At 50.4% G+C, this 21273-nt stretch overlaps 1 protein-coding gene across 4 annotated transcripts in view; it reads left to right on the forward strand.

The window, feature by feature from the left end:
• PCSK6 (proprotein convertase subtilisin/kexin type 6) overlaps positions 1-21273 on the forward strand; it is a 183567-nt gene that overhangs the window by 156517 nt on the left and 5777 nt on the right. For 2 of the 4 annotated variants that reach the window (XM_072737112.1, XM_072737114.1), the window contains exons 14-20: positions 2395-2574; positions 2736-2774; positions 8427-8529; positions 9691-9887; positions 11437-11524; positions 14017-14120; positions 18997-19126. In XM_072737112.1, the coding sequence (XP_072593213.1) occupies positions 2395-2574; positions 2736-2774; positions 8427-8529; positions 9691-9887; positions 11437-11524; positions 14017-14120; positions 18997-19126 (841 nt within the window). The remainder of the gene's footprint in view (positions 1-2394; positions 2575-2735; positions 2775-8426; positions 8530-9690; positions 9888-11436; positions 11525-14016; positions 14121-18996; positions 19127-21273) is intronic. The other 2 variants (XM_072737113.1, XM_072737115.1) reach the window with 1 other exon arrangement.

Genomic DNA, 21273 nt, shown 5'->3' on the forward strand with positions numbered 1-21273 from the left:
AGATCCTGACTCAAATGACAGCTTACAGAGCTTTGCTCCCTGTCGCGTGGTCCTCATGCTCCTGCCTCCATCAGCTCCTTGCCCTGCAGTTAATGTGCCCAGGCTCCTTTGTGGTTTTGAAATGTGTCTCTAATTTGGTCTTCAGAGGTTGAGAACAGATGATAATTCATAACCAGGGACTGTGTTTTCTGCACTTGTACCCGTGCAAAGTACTTCTCATGGTGCCATCAACTGTGTGGTCCATGTTAGGCATGTGTTCAGGAAATGGCCTTGGAGTGTCTAGAAGAACCAGGCCCTTTGGAAGTCTGTGTACTAGCAAGTAGCTCAGGAATGTTTTTGCAAATTGAAGGACCTGCATCATCCTGCTCTGGCCAGGCTTGGAGAGGCCCACGTGATGCAGGGCCTGATTTGGGAAGTTGGAGGGCTGCAGGCTTTGGGGGGCTTAGGACCTTGGTTAGCTAGAGTGTGGTATGTGCCATGTTGTGTAACTGAATCAACATCAGACACCACTGAGAGCAGCACCAGAGTGTGGCCTAGTATGTGCAGACCAGTCCTGCCTCTGTCCTCCACGTAGCACCTAGCGGGCAGTATGGATTACTGCCCAGAGGTTCCTGGAGTATGTGGACAAGCGGGAGCTTCCTGTTCTAGGATTTAGGGAGAGTATGATATTCCTGGAATTCAAACAAAGTATCAAGTTATACCAGCAGAACCACCCACATTGCAAAAATAGTGTATAGGCGGATATCTAAGGGCAGATGGCCTGCTATTCAGAGCAAAGAAGTAGAGTAATATGAGCAGAAGTGACAATAAAAACATAAATCAATAGTTAAGAATGAGAGCACTAATTTCCCTCACCTAAAGCATTCTGATTGCCAATAAAACCAATGATGGAAAATGAAGAGGAAGACAGAGATTTGTCCCAGCTGACACAGACATGAAGCTGGCAAAGACACTGTTCCCAGCTTGGGTCCCGGTGGCTGGTCACAAGGGTTCATTGAAGTGGCTCACAGCTAGATGATTGTGTGTGGGCCTGAAGCTACAGTGAGTCCATGAGCATGAGGAGTGTGTCCCCTGCTGGTCACACTGGACCTTGGCCCCTCTTTTGCACTAGAAGGACAGCAGTGACCTCCTCAACGTGGTCTCACTGCTCTGAATGCTCAGGGACATGATCTTAAGGAATAGATGCCCAGACCTGTGGTCTGCACCGGGGTCGGTCCACATGCATGTCTATTAAAGATTTTATTTATTTATTTGACAGACAGAGCATGAGCAGGGCAAGCAGCAGGCACAGGGAGAGGGAGAAGCAGGCTCCCTGCTCAGTAGGGAGCCTGGTATGGGGCTCCATCCCAGGACCCTGGGATCATGACCTGAGCAGAAGGCAGACACTCAACCACTGAGCCACCCTGAGCCACTTCAGGTGCCCCTGAAGTGTTTTTCTGTTTTGTTTTGTTTTGTTTTTAATTTATTTATTTATGATAGTCACAGAGAGAGAGAGAGAGAGAGAGAGAGAGAGAGAGAGAGAGGCAGAGACACAGGCAGAGGGAGAAACAGGCTCCATGCACCGGGAGCCTGATATGGGACTCGATCCCGGGTCTCCAGGATCGCGCCCTGGGCCAAAGGCAGGCACTAAACCGCTGCGCCACCCAGGGATCCCCTGTTTTGTTTTTAAACATCACAGATTTCACCTGCAAATTGCAGGCCAGGTTTCTCACTTCTCTTTACCTCTGAGAAAACCTAGCAGCATGGGGCATCATTCCCACATGAAGGTCGATGGCAGGGGGTGGGTCCCTTCCACCCACCTTCTCTTTGCTCCACCCGGAGCATGGCTGGGTATGCTCCTGCCCTCCGCATGCCTCTCACGCTCCCCATCCCCACACAGTCTGGCATCTGTGCCATTCATCTTGCCATTCTTAAGGACATCCTCCCTGCACCCACCCTCTAGGGACATTTGGGTTTGCACAACCACTGTCACCTCATCACACTTCCCTGCACACCCATGCTGGCTACACAGGAAGGAGCCCAAGACCAGTCTTCCTGTGGTCTGGGTGATTGATCCAAATAGCAGGACTCCTTGGTGTAACCCAGCTGTCCCATTTGGAAGCAGATGGGGCAAGGCTTGGGGCCAGGCCCCAGATCTACTCTATGGATATTCCAAGAAGGGGAAGAGAGCCAGTTGGGGGAGCTGCAGTGAGACGGGGTGGGGGTGGGGGACACAGAGAACAAGTCCCTGGTCCTTGGGTGACTGGGAAGGGAGGTAGTGGGGGCGGAGCTCTCCAGTGGGACCCCTGTGCCTTGCACTTCTGTGAGTGCGGGAGGCCTTGGGCCAAGGACCTCAGGAGCTTTCTGTGGGAGATTTCATGACTGGCCAGTGACCCTGGGCTTGGTACCTTTCAGGGAAATTGAAAGAATGGAGCCTCATCTTGTATGGCACAGCAGAGCATCCTTACACCACCTTCAGCTCCCATCAGTCACGCTCTCGGATGCTGGAACTCTCAGCCCCGGTGCTGGAGTCCCCCAAGTCTGCTCTGTCACTGCCCCAGATTGAGGTTCCTGAGGATGAAGAGGACTACACAGGTAATGAACATGTAGCCAGAGTTGATGGCCAGCCTCTGAGTTTTGGTTTTCCACTGTGGCTCTTAAATGTGGCCATTCCTGGCCAAAGGTGGGGATTATGATAGTGGGTCTTCCTTCTTTTCTGGAAGTTGTAATAATGATGGTAATTTGCACTCACACAGCTCTTTCCACCCATGGCTCTCCTAGTATCTTACAGACCAGTAAGTATGCTTCAAACCAGTAAGTATTCTCCAACATTTCCAGGCTGAGAAACAGAGGTTCTATATGCCCAACCAGAACTGGGACTCGCCACATGGCATGTGAGCCTCCTCCTGGGTCCCCCCCTCTTACCCTCAAAGTCCCTCATCTTCGGCCTCAGCCTCTTGACCCTCTCAAGTCCATCCACTTTCTGTGCCTGTAGCCAGAAGGTGGGAAGGATGTGGGTCCTAATGGGCCCAGGAAGGTTGGGTTGAATGAACATAGCCAGGAAAGGCACTAGCAGTAGAGGTCTTGATCACCTTTGAGGGCTGAGATGAAGACCCAGGGCAAGATCTCAGGACCTTATGTAGATACTGATGTCACCAAAACCAGGTTAAGCATCTCACAGGAAGTAAATATGCCTTACATGAATCCTTCTTCTCCAGCTGTATTGTCAGGGTCGGGGAGAGGGCCTGGTCCTGGCCTTTCAGCCTCCTTCACAGAGATGGCAGTCTGGAGAAGGCTTCAGATATTTCCAGCCACTGGGCCAGGCACAGTCATGATTAGCATGTTAGGTTCCTTTTTCTCTGAACCATCCCACAGTGATTTGTGAGAAACCAAGTGTTTCTGGTTGGGCATATTTTCCTTAGCCAAATATTACAGCTGCTTGATAAATGATGGCTGATATCTAAGGATATTGATGTTTTGAGTTATCTAATAGCTTCTGAAAAAAGAAAAGTAACAAAACAGAATTCCACCAATACATATTGAACATAAATTATGGTTGATTCAATTTTAAATTCTTCTACAGTTCCTTTAAAATGGAGCATTGAATTATGTATGGACTAATCTGCTCTGTTTCCCCTGTGATTTATAAGTGATGGCAAGATTCAGTAATTATTAATAAAGGACTGATTTTTTTTTTCACCTAAAATCTGCTACTGACTCTAACCTTACACTGTCCTGGAATCTCACTAATAGACTGCCCTGCAGCCTAAGTGACTTAGTCTCCCCCAAGTATGGCCTAGATGGATACAGGGTGTCTCTGTGGGAATAGGATGTGTTCCTGACTCTCAGGGAAGGTCCTACAGTCTTGGGGCAAGTGGGACGGGCAGACCAGTAATAGCAGGAAGAGCCAGAGACAGGGGAAGAGCAAGAGAGGCATGAGATTAGGAAGGTGCGTGGTATGGAGGGCAGTGGGAGAGAAGAAGAGGAGAAGAAGGAGAAAGAAGGGAGGGAGCGAGGGGGAGGAGGAGAAAGCAATCATGTTAGATTCCATGGTCAAGGGCTTGTGGGATGGAGCTCCTCATCTCATGCCTCTTGTAGGAGAAGCTCAGTCCCAGATAAACCCCAGTGCAGAAGCTCAGGGAAAGAGAGGGTGATTTTGAAGTGGGCCTGTGATTATTATCAGCAGTTTTAGCAGAAGTAAGATGGGTTGAAGCAGGAATTTGCAGGGGTGGTCACATGGAGGAGTAGATTCTCAAGAATTCAGAGAGCTGGCCATGGACAGAGGTACATGGGGATGATGAGCACAGCCTGGTGTGCTCTCCACCTAGGGCCTGTGCATCAGGAAGGGGTGGGGGAGTCTGATGGAGCAGTGGTCCCAGGGGCAGCAAACTGGGGGCCCCAGGACAGCACTGCAATGAGGGCAGAGATGGGGGGGTCAGCTCTCCCAGGGACAAGAGGTAAAGGGGAAGAGGTGAGCAAGGGGCAGAGATGGAGTCCAGCAACCCAGACAGTCGGCAAGGATCCCAGGGTGGTAGCGGGCAAGCCATCTACCAAGAAGGAACAGGACTCCTGTGCGGGGTGTTGGGTGCCTCCCCAGCGCTGGTGGGAAAGCTGCCCAGGCAGAGGTTAGCCATGATGCAGATGGGCAGCAGTCATATTCTCAGCCAGCATTGCTCCTGGAAATGGGGACAGAGGAGGTGGCTACAGTTATGCCCCCAGGGCCATAGCTAGTGGAAGTCCATGGTAGTGGTGAATTCTGGGTTTCCTGAGGTAAAAGAGCATGTGGAAATCCAACGTAGGAAGGAGTAGGGCTGGGAGATTGGGAGGCTGGCGGGTCCAGCAGGAAGGAAGTGCAGTAGCTGCATGGCCGTGGAGGGTGCCAGGGAAACATGAGTGGCTGAGGTACTTAAAGTTGGAGAGCCTGTGGCGATGGCCTGCATGCTGGGACAGAGCCGCCTGGGGTCTGAGGAATAGCTAGAGCCCCTGGAGAGCACTGGGCATGGCAGTGAGTGAGGCCACCCCAGTAACCCACACATCCTAGAGGCAGATTCAGCAAGTCTGGGGGTGCTTGGAGGCCATGCTAGGTGATTCCAGGTAGGGGGGCTGGGGAGTGAGGATGGTGGCAGGCCCCGGGGAGGTGCTTAGGCTGCTACAAAAGAGTGGCCTCGAGGGAAGGACTGGTCATGAAGATGAAGGGAAGCCCAAGCTTCAGGAAGGCAGGGTACATGGGCTGAGGATGGCTGGGGACAGTGTGGTCAGCCACACAGGACTGAGGGGAGCCAAAAGCCCCTGCAGCCTTTGCCTGGACACGTTCCAGGACAGCTCAACAGTCACAGGGGAGTTAATATGTGGGACACGTAGCATGTCCAGTACAGTACCATGTCGGGTCAGAGACTTAGGGCACATCAGCCCTTGCCCAGGAGCACTGAGGCCCAGGTTACAGGCTGTCAGGAGGGAGACCAGACCTGCAGTGAAGTTTGGCATTCTCATCCACAACTCTTTTTTTTTTTTAAATATTTTATTTATTTATTCCTGAGAGAGGCAGAGACACAGGCAGAGGGAGAAACAGGCTCCCTGCGGGGTGCCTGATGTGGGACTCAATCCCTGGACTCCAGGATCATGCCTTGGGCCAAAGGCAGGCCCTAAACCGCCAAGCCACCCAGGGATCCCTCCGAGCCACCCAGGGATCCCCTCATCCACAACTCTTGTGTGCAGTCAAGCACCTCTGCCCCTGCAATCGGCTTCATGTCTAACGTTTTGCCCGTGAGGTTCTAGCCCGCTTTTCCTGGAATGTCAGGGGAAAGATCATGATACTTAGTAAGTCCTTCTGTTCCTCCAGACACTGGTCGAAGCACCACCTAATGACAAAGGCCTTCTAGAACACCCAAGCTGCTTTCTAACATTTTTTTGTAAGGTTTTCTCACTCCTGGGTTTTCTTCATGAAAGATTTAAGGTAGAGGTTTCAAATGAGCCTGTGTTGTTCTAACACCGTGTAGATGGGGGGTCAACAGCTAGTTAGTGCATGAATCATGGCTCCCCTCATATCTGGAGCTCTGGGAATAGATGCTCACCCCAGGAATGCGTTACAGCATTCGGGGGAAAAAAAAAAGAAGACTCATAATCTTAGGAATGACGGAGTGAGTGGGTTAAGACAACCAGCCGAGTAGATTGAATCCGAGAACACTTATTAAGAGATGATTCTTGACACTGGGCTTTTTGAGACAACTCACATAGATGGCCGAACTAGAGGGTGCTTATAGATACTCATCTGAGCCTATTCACTGGGGGCTGCACCCAGCCAGTTAGCTAGACGCCCAATGCCAGGTCGGGGTTTTGCTGCCTTCAATGTTGGGTGGACCCCAGCCTTGAACAGGACTCCCTTGAGGTTATTAACTAAACTCTCCACCACAGAGAGGCCTCAGGAGGGAGGAAGAGGGCAAAGTCCAGTCCAAATACCATGAACTAGGCCTTCCCTAACACTATCCTTCTCTTGGGACATTCTAGAACCTTCTGTTTGTGGATGTTCCCCAATTTCCACCCACTCTTCTTTCATCCATTCTATCACCCTTGAGCCACTCAGCAAATATTTATTGGGCACCTGCCCTATGCCAAATGACTTTCTAGGTGCTGGGAATGTAGCAGTAAAAGCCCTAGTCCAGATCCTGTCTTGTGGAGCTCCTGGGTCCGGTGCCAGGAAAGAGTGGGGGAAATTGGTCTGTCTCCTCCCTGTTCCTGCCAGATTTCCTTTATTTTATCAAACAAGACAGACCTGCTGCTCCCCTTGGCCTTTAGGAGAAATCAGTACAGAAGGCAGCTGGTCCTTAACGTGGTGTATCCTCAGGGCCGCTGCAGGAGGAGCAGGGTGGGAAGGTCGGAGCCCAGTAGTCTAACTCATATGTCTTCAGCGTGGCAGACTACAAAATAGCCCAACAGTCTGGAGCTGGAGAAAGGGGTGGGGGTGAGGGTGGGTTCGGTGATAAGCTCTGGGCACATCGGGCCCTGTGCTTGAACTGAGATTTGAGGCACCAACTCCAGAGCCCTCCCCTACCCCAGCCCAGCATGCTCCTGGGGATGAACGCAGCTTTGAAAGGGGTTCACAGTGGGACCCACAATGAAAACTTTGGAAATATCAACAACCGTAAACCTTCGGGGAGGGAAGCAAAATAAACCGGGTCTAACACTAGGAAGGTCTGCAGGCCCTTTAAGGACGAATGAAGAGGGCTTTGTGCATCTCAGCAAAGACCCATTGTGAGCAGCAGAGAATGGGGACTTTTGTCTTTGCCTGCATCCCCATGAAATGCTGGTTGCCAGCAGATCACCTCTTCTTTTGCTTCTGAACTCGCTTCCCACCCCTTCCAACAACTCGAACCTTACAGAAGGCTTTTTTTTCTTCTGAAGACCCAAAAACCCTCATAACACCCCACTGGGCCCCTCCTCACACGGGGAGGTTTTCTGAAGCCATTGCCCAGAGGTTAAGGCAGTCAGGGGTCTCACTGCAGTGGGTTCCTCAGCGTGCTGTGGTCACGTTCTTTAGGCCCAGTGAAGGGGATACCTGTGGACCTGCCCCACCCAGGCATGGGACACCAGGCATTTCTAACTGGGCTTCTCTGTGTGGCATGCCTGCAAGAGTGAGTCTTGCTGGAGTCCACCCAGCTCCCCGTATTTCTCTCCATTGCTGGTCCAACAACACACAGGCCCCTGGGTCAGAATTTGGGGATCACAAGGGACTTGGAAGAAGACAGGGTGGCCTACTGTGGATGCCAAGTGGGAGGGAAGCCCAAAAGGTTTGCAGGAAAGGGCCCAGTCCATGTGTGAGGCCAGCCCTGCCCATCCCCTCCCCACCGGGGAACTGCAGCTCCCGGTGTCCTTGAGCTTGCAAATCCATCCTGTTCCCACCAATGCATGTAGGGCATCCTCTCCTCCACTTTTCCTGCTTAATTCCTGTCAGGTCATCACTGCTTGGCAGCAGCTTGCCTGATATGCTCAATGCCCCATACTGAGTTGCCTGGTCCTTCACCTTGGAAATCAAGAGAATTGGCTGGTCCCAAGATCATGACCTCCAATGCAGCGTTTTGCCCTGAAGAAGGGTGTTCTGGACCTCTCTCCTGGTATCTCACACTGCTCATCTCCTTGTGCATCCGGGTCCCCACCTACACCTAGCTCTTTTCCTTTCTCTCGCACTGCCATTTGAGTCATCAGAACCTCTGACACTGGGTCAGAGTGTCAGAGCTGAGTTAGGGTCAGCTCTCAGCATAGCCAGGTTGCTGTGGGGGTGGGCACTGCGTGCAGCTGAGTGTCTGGTCGTGCAGCCTCAGTGGCCCCACCATTCCCCAGGAAAGCTTCTCTTGCCCCTCTGAGGCTGGGAGACCCAGACACAGGGTCTTAGGGGACTGCATTTGATGGATAAAGCATCTCTATGGGTGAAAGGAAATGCTTGTTTCTTTAAGGTATGTGCCATCCGGAGTGTGGTGACAAGGGCTGTGACGGCCCCAAAGCAGACCAGTGCCTGAACTGTGTCCACTTCAGCTTGGGGAACGTCAAGACCAGCAGGTAAAGGGCTGGGGCTTCTGACTGCATGTCCTGGAGCCCCTCAGAGGGGTGCTAGGGTGACCTATTTCCAGCTGTGTTCTTAGCACCCCACAGCCTGGTGCCCTAATTATGAATTAATGTAATACCCCCCTGAAAAGGAAATTCCACTGAGATTTACTGCTTTGGGGTTGTATAAGTTTGAGTACCTTTCTTTTTTTTTTAAAGATTTTATTTATTTATTCATGAGAGACAGAGAGAGAGAGAGGCAGAGACACAGGCAGAGGGAGAAGCAGGCTCCATGCAGGGAGCCTGACGTGGGACTCAATCCTGGGTCTCCAGGATCAGGCCCTGGGCTGAAGGCAGTGCTAAACCGCTGAGCCACCCAGGTTGCCCAAGTTTGAGTACCTTTTTGTCCTCATCACATGAGTAATTCATGCCTGTGAGAGAGAAATCAAAAGCTGTGGCAGTGTGGTATCTGTGCTTATAAAATGTTTTCTAGCCATTTAGTTAAACAAAAATGGGTCATCCTGAGTATGCCAAGGCTGGCCACTTGGGACCTATAGACAAATGTCACAGTAGAGGTCAGGACTGTTCTAAAAGCCCATTGGGCCCAGCCTGGGGGGGCTCCTATCCCTGAATGCCCAGTTGGTGGTGTGGCCACACATGGTGACACAAGGCCGGGCATGACCTTCCTGCCATCCCGGAGCTCCCAAACACAGCCACACTCACCCTCGCCTTATGAAGGCAGCCAGCCTGCTGCTTTTACTCACTGCCAGTGAGACTAGCTCCCCAGGGGCATCAGCCGTGAGGCTTTATCAGAGGTAAATATTCCAAAAGTCAAATATCATCATCGAGGTGCCACTGAGCACCTCCTCTGGGGAGACTTTAAAAGACAACTCTTCCCGGAATCTTATGCCAGTCTGGGACCCTCTCCTATGTACTTAGGAATCTCTCCGTGTGTTCCCCAGGACAAGGGGCATCAGTGATTTAACCTTCACCCTTGGGGCCTTTGCTTCCCTCCAAGTTTTGCTGACCAGGGGTGGGGTGGGGATTTGCAGAGGCCAGCTAGAATTTCCTCTCCAGCTAGCTGCCCTGCCCCCCAGGTCCCGGCAGTGCTGTGGGCTTTAAGGGTAGTGGTGGGGGTGATTTGGAAAGGTCCTCTTGTGGCTCCTGCTCCCACAGGAAATGCGTGAGCGTGTGCCCTCTGGGCTATTTTGGGGACACAGCAGCAAGACGCTGTCGCAGGTGCTACAAGGGGTGTGAGACCTGCTCGGGCAGGAGCCCAACCCAGTGCCTGTCCTGCCGCCGCGGGTTCTATCACCATCAGGAGATGAACACCTGTGTGACGTTCTGTCCTGCTGGATTTTATGCTGACGAAAGTAAGTGCATGTCTGTGTGGGTAGGAATGATGAGTCAGCCCCCATCTCGGAGCTGGGATCAGAGAGGGAATCTGGCACCAGCTTATGGACCTGTTAGTCGAAATTGGGAGAAGGCCCTTCCTAGGAAGAGCTTCTGAGCTGAACTCGGGAATGGAGTACGGGCAGAAGGTTTTCAGTTCTTCAAAAACAAAAAGGAGCCTACTGGCCAGAGTTAATTAGGCTCAGAAGAGATGCATTGATCTTTGTGGCACATTTTACAGGTAGCGACCACACCCCTATGACGTGGGTGATGCTTTCCTGGTCTTACAGATGGGGAAACGAAGCTGAGAGGTGGCAGAGGGCCCCTACCTAACTAGTAATGGCACGGGCGGAACTTGAACTCAGAGCAGCAAAGCCAGGTGTGCCAGGTGTCCTGCGTTTCCACCAGGCCCAGGAAGGTGGGTGGATGGGTGGGACTCTGGGGCCCAGGACCCATGCCCACATTTCACCGAAGCGGCAAAAGACAGGGTCTGGGTTAAACAGATGGAGGCTAGTTCTCAAGTTCAAAGAAGCTACTGTTTTGACGTTGGTGATTTGCGTAGGTTACAGCCTTCCCACAGAGGCCCTTGCTATGCAGGAGGGATCATTGATCCAGCCTATGACGTTACAGTTCCTCCTATAGAGAAGGAGCCAGGAAGTCTTTAAAGACATACAAAGCCACCGAATAACTGGAATGTCTTTAGAGGAAAAAAAACCCAATCATCTCATCTGGCAAGATGCATTTCACAGCCTTTGCAAACACCTGCCCTAGGCTGCCAGCCAGACCTGTTTTCCGGGTTGAGGTTCCTTCATCCCCACCCTGCTCCCAAAGCAAGAATCAGCCACCCTCAGTGATCCAGTGTCCTGCCTGAACACCTGCTGCGTGTGTGTCATGCCACCTATGGGGGCCCTAGGAGGGGACCCAAAGGGGTAGCAAGCAGCCCTTCGCTTCCAGGCCCAGACACAAGGTGGCGTCGATGAGGTGCCAGAAGGAAAGACCAGATAATAACAGGCAAAATTCCCTCAGCATTAACCTAGGTGTGATGGGCGTCATAGATTTATGTCTGTATTTGTAACTACTACCAAGTCTTCAATAAAGTCCCCTGTGAAGGCACCAGCGGAGAGCTGTGAGGCCTCTGCAGGCTGCACCCAGTCACTTTTTTTTTCTTATGAAGACTTACACCTGATTAATCTCTGCTCCATCAGCCAGGAACTGGTTTCGTTCCCGGTTGAAATAAACAGAAGCAGAGCGTGTCTCCTCTGGAAAGGGCCCACCTCCAAAGCCTCGAGGTTGTGTAAGGGCTTTAATTTACTCCAGAAAGCAGAGGAGAGACATCTGTGATCCCACACGTGGGCCTGCGGTCTGGCCATGACCTCTGGCTGTTTTATTACTCCATCGTCCTGCCTGGAGGCGGACACCGGTGACAAGCTGTTCTATCAATGCTGCTTTGAAATGCCAGTCTTCCTTGCCCAGAATGGATTCACATCTCTTCTTCCCCCTTCTCTCCTCCTCATCTTCTTTTTCCTCCAGGTCAGAAAAATTGCCTTAAATGCCACCCAAGCTGTAAAAAGTGTGTTGATGAACCAGAAAGATGTATTGTCTGTAAAGAAGGATTCAGGTAAAACCCGGCCTTCAGACCCGAAGAAGAAGAACAGCAGAGTGTCTGTGGTGTTTGTTTGTTTGTTTCTATCACTGTTTTACGAAGTTTTGGCAACTTTTTCCTAAAAGATCAAAGCAAAGGCCCAAAGCCCTTCAGGGTAAAGAGTCTGAGTTTGTAGAAACCAGAGTTCCACTTGGAGATCGATGTTTAAAATTGAAAGTTGGAGGAAAGGCAAAATCTCTACCACTTATGCAGAACTTGGGGAATGGTGAAAGCAAGAAGCAACCCTATCATATAAAGCAGGGTGGCTGCTGGAAAGGTGAAGATTCTAACGGAGCTCCCGTTTTTAAGCACCAGTAATGGCACGCCCTCCTGTGCCCCTTCCAGTCTGCCCCATTGCAAAGCCCCTTGCCCCCTCTCCATTTTCTGCCTTCACTATCTTTTTTCCTGGCTCTGGTATCTTCTTCCCGCTCTGGGAGCTCGCTCCCTCGGGATGCTTTTTAGATTCCTGGTTTTCCCTCTTCCACCAAGCTCATCACATGTCTGCTTTAAAAACATTTTACTGGGTTAATGATTTTTGTTGGAAGATTTTGAAATGTTTGCTTAGCCCATTTAATGCAACCAAAGATATACTACCTCTGCCTCCAAGTTACTGTCTAGAGCTTAGAAAACATACTATTCGAAACTATGCCATGAACACACCCAGAGTCCAGGGACTAGAACCAGGGAAGAAAGGGAAGGGTCACCGAGAGCAGTGCCCTCCACCCCCCCACCCCACCCCCGCCCCTACAAGTGCATGCAAAGAATTACCAGGGCTCTTGTTAAAATGCAGATTCTGCTCCAGCAGCTCTGAGCAGAGCCTGCCACTCTGCATGTCTAACAGGTTCCCAGGTGATGAGGATGCTGACAGAGCTGGAATTCACCAGCAAAGCTGAATGTTTTCGGACTAAGTAGGGATGAGAAAAATTTTACCAGTACTTATTCCAGGTGCTGTCATCAATACTGCCTCATTTAAATCTTCACAGCAACCTAGGACTTTGAAATTATTTTTTTTTAAATTTTATTTATTTGAGAAAGAGCAAAGGAGTGTGCACAAAGAGGGGGAGGGGGAGAGAAAGACTCCCCGCAGAGCAGGGAGCCTGACATGGGGCTCTGTCCCAGGACTCTGAGATCAAGACCTGAGCAGAAGGCAGATGCTTAACCTGCTGCCTAGGCACCCTGCAATGTTGATCATACTGCTCCCATTGTAGTCACTGGGGAGAGAGACTTTCTGAGGAAGTGTAATGACTCTGCCTTCATGGGGTTCCCCTTAGCCTGCCCTTACTCCTCCAGGTCACAGAGAAGATCAGAAGAAGAGGGTCCATGGCCCAAGCTTCCAGGAGTCAGGGGAGAGGAAAGGGAAGCAGGACCCTCCCAGAGTCTCACATCATGCCTGTAGTCATGTAAACTCGCTAGCTCGACAAGGCAGGATTAATAGGAGGAGGATGAAGCAGTCAAGGAAGGAGGTCTCCAAAGGGAACAGTGGCATTGAGCTGGTGGCCACAGCTGGTGGCCTGGAACAGGCAGCTGTGATGGCACCCCCCACCCCAGGCTCCCAAACCCCAAGCAGGTGTCGGGGGTGGTGGGGAAGCTTTGTGGGTCCAACCCACTGGAACTTGCTCTCTGCCTTGGGAGCGCTAGGGAGTCCCAGGAGCTGTTTTCCTGTGGGTCCTATAGGGGAAAGGAGGTCAGCTGCTCAGGTCAGGAAGAGTGTCACAGACCAAAAATGCCTGCCAAAGAGTAGTCACACAGACTGGTGCAGCAGTTCCAGCCATGACAGGCATTCAGAGAGGCACGCAAACTCTGAAAACATCGTCATCCATAATCCACAGAAAGCTTCCTTTTATTGCCCAATATCCTTTTAAGCTGTGGCTTCAAATCATCGCTGTCACGTTAAAGCAGTGAGAGCAGCCGAGCTGCTGAGTCGCGGCCATCCATCTCTTTAGGGGGATAAATGTGGGAAGGGTTTGAAGGGAAACATCACTTACTAAAGACTGGGTTGAACTGCCAGTCTCAGGGGCCCTGGAGCCCTGAGCGGGCATCCACCATCGATGCCTAGAGGCTTTCAGACCCCCTGACATCTCACCACTAACACAGGATTCTCTGGATCTTGCTAACACCCCAGAGCACTTGTCCCCTGGTGTCTAATGGCAGACAGCTTGCTACATGTGTATCAAACACCGTGTAATCTTGCACCAGGACCAAGGCCCCAGGGAATTTCCAAGGTCACCTGGACTCCGAAGAGGCTCTGCTTTCAGGTCTGGGGCATTCCTTCTTGCTGGGCCTCCAGCTGGCTTCAGGACCACTTTTCCTCTGCTTTCATGAGCTTGGAACCTCAAGTAACACAAAGAACCGTGCTTTAGCGACTTTCCTTTCCTCTCATGAAAGGCGATTGCAGGCAAATTGTAATTTAATTAGAATTTGGGAAGGGATATGAAAACATGCCTTTTTTTTTCCCCCCTTTTCAACAGCCTTGCAAGGGGCAGCTGCATTCCGGACTGTGAACCGGGCACCTACTTTGATTCTGAGCTAATCAAATGTGGGGAATGCCATCACACCTGCCAAACCTGTGTGGGTGAGTTCATCGCCTGGAGGGGCCTTGCTTTCATTATGCCAGACGGTTGGGACCTGGGTCACGGACTCTAGGCCAACTGTCCTGAAGCCAGGAAAGCCCTGGGATTCCAAGGGCTTCTCTGGGTATTGCAACATTAAATCATAGGGGCCCTTCCAGGAGACTCGGTGGGGGAGGGGGGAATTAGTGTTTAATGGGTATAGAGTTTCAGTTTGGGGAGATGAAAAAGTTTTGAAGATGAATGGTGGTGATGGTTGCCTGACAGCATGGATGTATTTCATGCCACTGAACTGTACACTTAAAAATGGTTAATATGGCAAATTTGATGTTCTGTTCCTTTCATCACAATTTAAAAAATTCAAAATAAAGGAAAATCATTAAGACCCTTTAATGAGCCAGCCCGGGTTTCCAGGCATTAGAAACCCAGCCAGGAGACGGATGTTTGGGGGCCACATAAGGAAGCTGAACCGCTCAGGAGCTGCTTTGCCTGAAGCTCAGCCCTCTCTGCAGAAAGACACTGCCTCGGATGCAAGACTATAAAGATTCAGAGAAATGGGGGCAGATCCTGGTGGTGAAGTGAAGGAGCCTTTTTAAAAACATAGTCTTTCTTCTTTGTACCTAACTTCACTTATTTGGAACATTTTATTCAAAGAGGAAAAGACTTCTATAAACAGTTTTATGTGTATTATAATTTCCTACAAAGATTATAGCACAGATGTCTCCCAGGCACCGTTTTTATGCAGAAGAGCAGAGAATGTGTTCGTTTTATGGGGTTTCCTGTTTGCAGAGTTATTTGCATTAGATGTTGAAGTGCATTATGAGTTTGTGGGCTTGGATACATTTTAGGTGAAGTCTTCTCTTGACCCTCCCTCTTGATCCAGCACTTGGCAGGAGTGGCACAGCCTCCCCCACCTGCCCCCCCGCCCCCCCAACCCCATCCCCTGTGGCCACGTGAGCCCCCTGTGGGCAGGCTGCGCTTCCTAGGCATGGACGTGCCAGAGGAAGTGGGGCTGTGGCAAAGGCCAGTGCCCCCAAAACCTACAGGAGCTGTGCCTTCCTGCAACGCCCTCCTGGGACAAGCCCACGGGAGCAGGAGCTCTGCATTTGGAAGCATTCTCAGCCACCAGCAGTTCAGTTGTTTTTCCTAGCCCTTTGCCCTCTTATTCTTTTGTTCTCGTTTTTATTCTTTGTTTCCTTTGTCTTCTTGTTTACCCCAGGTTGATTAAGGAGCATGGCTAATGTTACTTATTTAAATTTCATAGTCACTCAAATCGTAAAATTCAGAAATGTGCCTTTACAATGCTTTTGATTTCAATAATTCAATTTTCGTTTACCACGTCCCCAGACAGCCTGTTGCAAACAGCTTTACAAAGTTGCTCAGTTTCTCTCATCTCAACCCAGTGGCTTCTCTGTCACTTCAGGCATTTAATTCAATGGTGTGCAGGTCTAAGGCTGTCTTGGCAGAAGGGGGTGGGGATGGTCCTCTCTTCCTCCCTGTGCCTGCCTGCCTGGCTTCTTCCTAAGCTCTTGAGTTGCATGCGTCCACCCCCCACTTCTCAGCTCTGAGTTGCTTGGAGGTTTTTTGCTCCGCATCAGATGTGAGTTTGTGTCTGAAGTAGCTGTTGTCAGCATTCCACCCCCTTAAGGGCCTCGCCCACTGAGCCTTCCCCTCCCTGCCCCGAGTCAGTGATTACTGCTGCCCATCCCTAGGACAGGGGCCTGGACATGGTCATGGGCAGAGTTGTGGTCGGGTACAAGTGCAGAGTGGGCCTGGTGGCATGTCTCCACCCAGGACTGGCAGTGCCCCAGGGCATTTGGTGGGCGACTGGCTGGAAATAAGCATCTTGCTAATTTCCTGGTCCACATACCCAGCGTCTTGGTACAGAGGATGTGACTCATTGGAGTTGCCTGATAGGTGTGGGTTGCTGTAGAGGACCTTTGGGACAGAGAGGTACCTGGTTCAACTTGTCCCCAGCTGGGGCATGGCACATTGGTCAGCACTGAGCAGCGGATAAAGCATATGCCTGATGAGCTGAGGGTGGCACCCCATGTCATTGTGAGGGTCGGCCCTTACCTTGGGCATCCCTTCCTCAGGCCTCTGCCCAAGGGAGAAAGGCTTGAAATAGCAGATAAAAGCATCACGACAGCTGCATAGAGAGATTGCAGAAGCAAGGAAAGCATGTTATATCAGTACCCTTTATGGCACATTCTTCTGCCTTTGGAGCAAGTACCCCTCATGTTTACTTTGCAGTCAGCCCCACAAATGATGTATCGAGTCCCGAATAAGCAAAACCCATCCTGCTGTTAAAGTTAGGATCTATGGGTGCTGTTCAAGTGTCTGAAGACTGTAAAGACTTGGGATTTGCCAGAATCCTTAAGAGACTTTGGGTTATACAGTTCATAGTTTTTGGTAATTGTGAAAATAGTTTGTCCAGAAAAATGTGTGTGTGTGTGTGTGTGTGTGTGTGTGTGTGTGTTTAAAAAAGATTTTATTTATTTATTCATGAGAGACCCAGAGAGAGAGAGAGAGGCTGAGACACAGGCAGAGGGAGGAGCAGGCTCCATGCAGGGAGCCTGACATGGGACTTGACCCCAGGTCTCCGGGATCACACCCTGGACTGAAGGTGGCGCTAAACCGCTGAGCCACCGGGGCTGCCCGAAAATTTGTGTTTAATTAGGTTTTTTTAATTGCAGCAAAGTATCCATAATCATCAAGTTTTACCAGATTAACCGTTTTTAAGTGTACACGTCAGTGGCATTAAGTACATTTGCATTTCACCTCACCACCATCTGTTTACAGAACTTTTTTCCTCTTCCCCAGCTGAATATGATTCATTGCTTTACAGTTTAATACGTTGAACTTCTAAGTACAATTGACCCTTGAACAACGTGGGTTTGACCTGCATGGGTCCACTTATATGTTGATTTTTTTCGATAAATACAGTATGGTAAATGTATTTTCTCTTCTTATGATTTTCTTAATAACATTTTCTTTCCTCCAGCTGACTTTATTGTAAGAATGCAGCCTGTACTACACATAACATACACAATACGTGGTAATTGACTCAATATTATCGGAAAGGCTTCTGGTCAACAGTAGGCTATTAGTAGTTAAGTTTTGGGGGAATCCAAAATTATATGTAGATTTTCAACATCATGGAGGGGTTAGTGCCCCAACCTGTGTGTTGGGTCAAGGGTCAACTGTACAAATATGAACTAGTATTCTTTCCTAGACATTCAGGACCCTAATGGCCAAGGCAGGGCAATGTGAGTAACAGGATTCAGCAGGGAAGGCCCCAGTGGAGACGGCCACAGGGACCACACAGCTCCTGAGGCCCTGGGTTTCCAAAGGCCAAAAGGCCAATCCTGGATGCTGTCTGGAGATAAATGATGGAGGGGTGGCCAAAGCACAGGAGCAATCTTGCATCTAGAACAACATAAACTGGACAGAAACCCTACACATTTGTGGGGCATCGCAGTGAAAGAAGGAGGACATCCCATGTGGAGGCTATGGGTGGGTGGGCAGCTGTTCATTACAGAGGCTCCGTGACCCCTAAGGGTTCCTGCTTCTGCATCCCACTCACAATGCTAGATGAGCTCAGAATTCCCTTGCAAGCCTAACATTGTGGTTCTGAGAGATAAAACCAGCCTCCAGAGCACCGAGCATTGGGGCTGGTGAAACCACTTTGCAGACAGACCCCTGTCTGCAAGGGAATCTTCCCTTGACACGGCCAAGAGGCCCCTGCCAAGTCCAGAAGCTACTCCAGGAAGAGAGCCAGATATCACTGCCTTAGCTGCCAGGCCTCAGCCAAGACCATAGCGAAATTAGAGGAAGAAGTTTAACAAGGGACTGTGATCACCTAAGCATCTAAGATGACTTCTTCCCCCTATTCAACCCCCTAAGCTATCAGCCAGCGGCCACATCGCTGCTCTCTCTGATGTCCCATTGGGTGCTCCTCAGAGTAGAGGAGAAGAGGAGTCTATACAGAGTAGACACCAGCGCTTACTTGCTGTTAAATGAATGAATGAACAAATGGACAGGTAGGCAGGCAGACAGCAGTTTCTTTATTCTAGACCAATGTCTGCCTCAGGCTGATGAGAACCACGTGGTTCTCCCTCTTGACTCTTGGGCCTTCATTTGGAGGTTTTGTCTCTTTGAGTTGCTACCCCCCACTCTGTAAGCCCTTAGTTGTTTGTTTTCTGTCATCCTGGTTATCCACACCAACTACTTGTCAACACCATCCCCCCCAAATCCCTTCTGTCACTTTTCCCACATCCTACAATGGTGATCTGCCCAAAAGAAATATGCAAACTGCCGATGTAAGCCACTGATACAACTGTAAATTTCCTACAGAAATAGGCAGAAATAAGTATAATAACATATCTTATTTAATCCAGTGTACCTAAAATACTATCATTTCAACATATAGTCAACATAAAAAATAAACAAGCAGTTTTCTATCCTGTTTCTACACTGTTTGGAATCCAGTATGTATATATTCTGTGCTTGCACGATGTCTCAGTTTGGCGCAGCCGTATTTTAACTGTTCCAAGCCACACATGGTTGCCTCTAGCAAAAAGAAGTGGGACCAAGGCCTGCTGGCAAGGAAGCATTTGGAATCAGGGCCATCAGACGTGGCACAGGCAGTGGGAAGCAGGCTGAGCTTGGCTCACACCTCTGTATCCCTCCCTATGGAATGGGGATGTGGGCAAGGATGGCCCAGTGCAGGCATAGGGTGGACACCTGGGACCCCTAGCTATAGTGGTGGACATGGGGTGTCTGAAGCATACCCCAGATCCCCAGGGCACTGTGGCAGGCTCGGAGCGTGTTAACAGGTGGATGGTCCCTGACATTTGCTTCTATCCCTGAACCCCCCAGGGCCCAGCAGAGAAGAATGTATACACTGTGCGGCAAACTTCCACTTCCAAGACTGGAAATGTGTGCCGGCCTGTGGTGAAGGTTTCTACCCAGAGGAGATGCCAGGCTTGCCCCACAAAGTGTGCCGAAGGTATGTAATCTTTTCAGATGGTCTTCCTGGCTCGGACCAAGATTGCTGGGAAATGGATGGGGCGCCTGGGTGGCTCAGTTGGTGAAGCATCCAATTCCTGATTTAAGCTCAGGTCATGGTCTCAGGGTTGTGACACTGAATCCCATGCTCAGCAGGAAGACTGCTTGAGATCCTCTCTCTCCCTCTCCCTCTGCCCACCCCCCCCATTCATGCTCTCTCTTTCTCTCCCTTTGTCTCAAATAAATGAATAAATCTTAAAAAAAAAAAAAAAGTTGCCAGACAATGGTGGTTGCCTCTGCCAGCAAAGGAACAGCCAGAGGGCCAAGTCTGATGGCCTCTTCCCTGGGGCTGGGGGAGGATGCCACATCACGCCACGGCAGAGGTTGCAGCAGGTATGGTGGGGTACTGGGACCCATTTATGATGGAAGAGACCTCTGCAGTTGGTGATGGCCAAGATCACAATTTGTTGGTGGCTTTCATTCCTTTGTTCATTTAATAAGTTTTGAGTGCCAGGCATGGGACAGGAAGCAGAAACACAGGTGCCTTCTTGGTGGTACTTGCACCCTCATAGCCAAGTCCACAGGAGCTCTCTGTGCCACAGCCCAGGAACCCTTCACACTGGTGGTTATTAAGGAAACCATGTGTTGTTGTTGTTGTTTTCTTTTTTTATTTTACATTAGATAGAGAAAATTTAGGTTCAGATGATGTCCTCATTCTAAAATTATTCCCTGTGCAGCCAGTGAACATACACTGTAACCCCTCTCTCCTTTCCCATATGTGTCTGCGTCGTGCACCATTCTTGTGTGGTGGTTTCCAACCCTGTGGCATTCCTTCCCTTTCTCATTGGACGTGAGCAGTGAAAAGAAGAAGCCATTTGTTTGGGGGTGTCCTCTTGTCTTGCTGAATATTTATTGCCTTACCTCAGGACTTCATAACCTAAATCCCAGGACAGGCAGGGCAGCCTGTCTCGTTCAGGGTAAGAGCAATAATGAGATGTTGTAAGGTGGCCTTGATGATAATGATGGTGGGGCTGGGGGAGGGGCCTTTCTTCTGAAACAGATTCAAAACAAGGGAGCCTTGGAGGCACATATTACAACAGGGCTAGGGAGACCTTGCCCTGTCTTCCTCTTGGCTGGGGACCGGTGGTGGGGTTGCCTCCCCAGGCCGTTTGAGACCTGCTCTGGGTTCCAATTTATTCTCTTAAGACAAAAACAAGCAAACAAACAAACAAAACCCCATAGTCAGCCCATGAGAGACCACCAAATCCTGGCACTTTTTTGACTCACAAAAGAAGGTCCTGAGGGATTTATGTATCTGTGCAGGCATCAGCCCCCTCTTTTGAGCTGATTTGAAATAGGAAACTTGCCACCTTCACTCAGCCTTGCTGAGTCCTGCATAGGGTCTTCGGCATGTGTGTCTGAAGTAAGCGTTTCATTTTAACCAGCCCCACTGGTTCAAGGGTAATTGTACTAAGAACAGCAGCCCAGGAAGAGTGTGGAATGAAAGTGATAATCACTTTTGTTTGTCAGACGCCCAGGTTCCCACAGGATGCTGGGCATCCCCATGAACATGGCCCCCAGTCCCCTGTGGGGTACCTAGAAACTATGTCCTCCCTAGCCTAGAAGGCAGGAGGTAGGCAGCCCCCCAAGCTCCTCCTGGACATCAGAGGACAGCAGCTTCCTGGGTGCTTACCTCCACAGGAGGGAAAGCTTTCAGTTAGAGAGGGGAGGCCAGTACTGGAGCTATACCCAGGAGGAGCCCTGCCCAAGGCCCTGAGGTGGTAAAATGTCAGCCTTTTAGGAAGCTTCTGTCTTTAGAGTCCCCTGGCTCCGAAGACCCCTTCTGTGTGGATTCCTCCTGAAGGAAGAATAGTCTTGGTCTGTTTGGTTTTGCAGGCCCTCTCCCCACTCAGACAGCAGCAGCTTTTGGGTTTGGCCTCCTCTGGGCCTTAGGATGCTGAGGAGTGCCGTGGCAAGCCCCTGCTGGCAGGCCTGGGGCAGCTCTGTGGAAAAGCCAGGCTGGGACTCAGGCCTGCTGGGTCGGCAACCAGGATGCCTACAAGACTGGTGGAGCTGAGGCCCAAAGTGTAAAACAGTCCATGACAAAGATCTCAAAAGAGGCACTGGAGAGCCCCAAAGCTTAGTAAG

The sequence above is a fragment of the Vulpes vulpes genome, chromosome 14 (genome assembly GCF_048418805.1).
Source record: "Vulpes vulpes isolate BD-2025 chromosome 14, VulVul3, whole genome shotgun sequence".
In the NCBI taxonomy this organism is placed as follows: Eukaryota; Metazoa; Chordata; class Mammalia; order Carnivora; family Canidae; genus Vulpes; species Vulpes vulpes.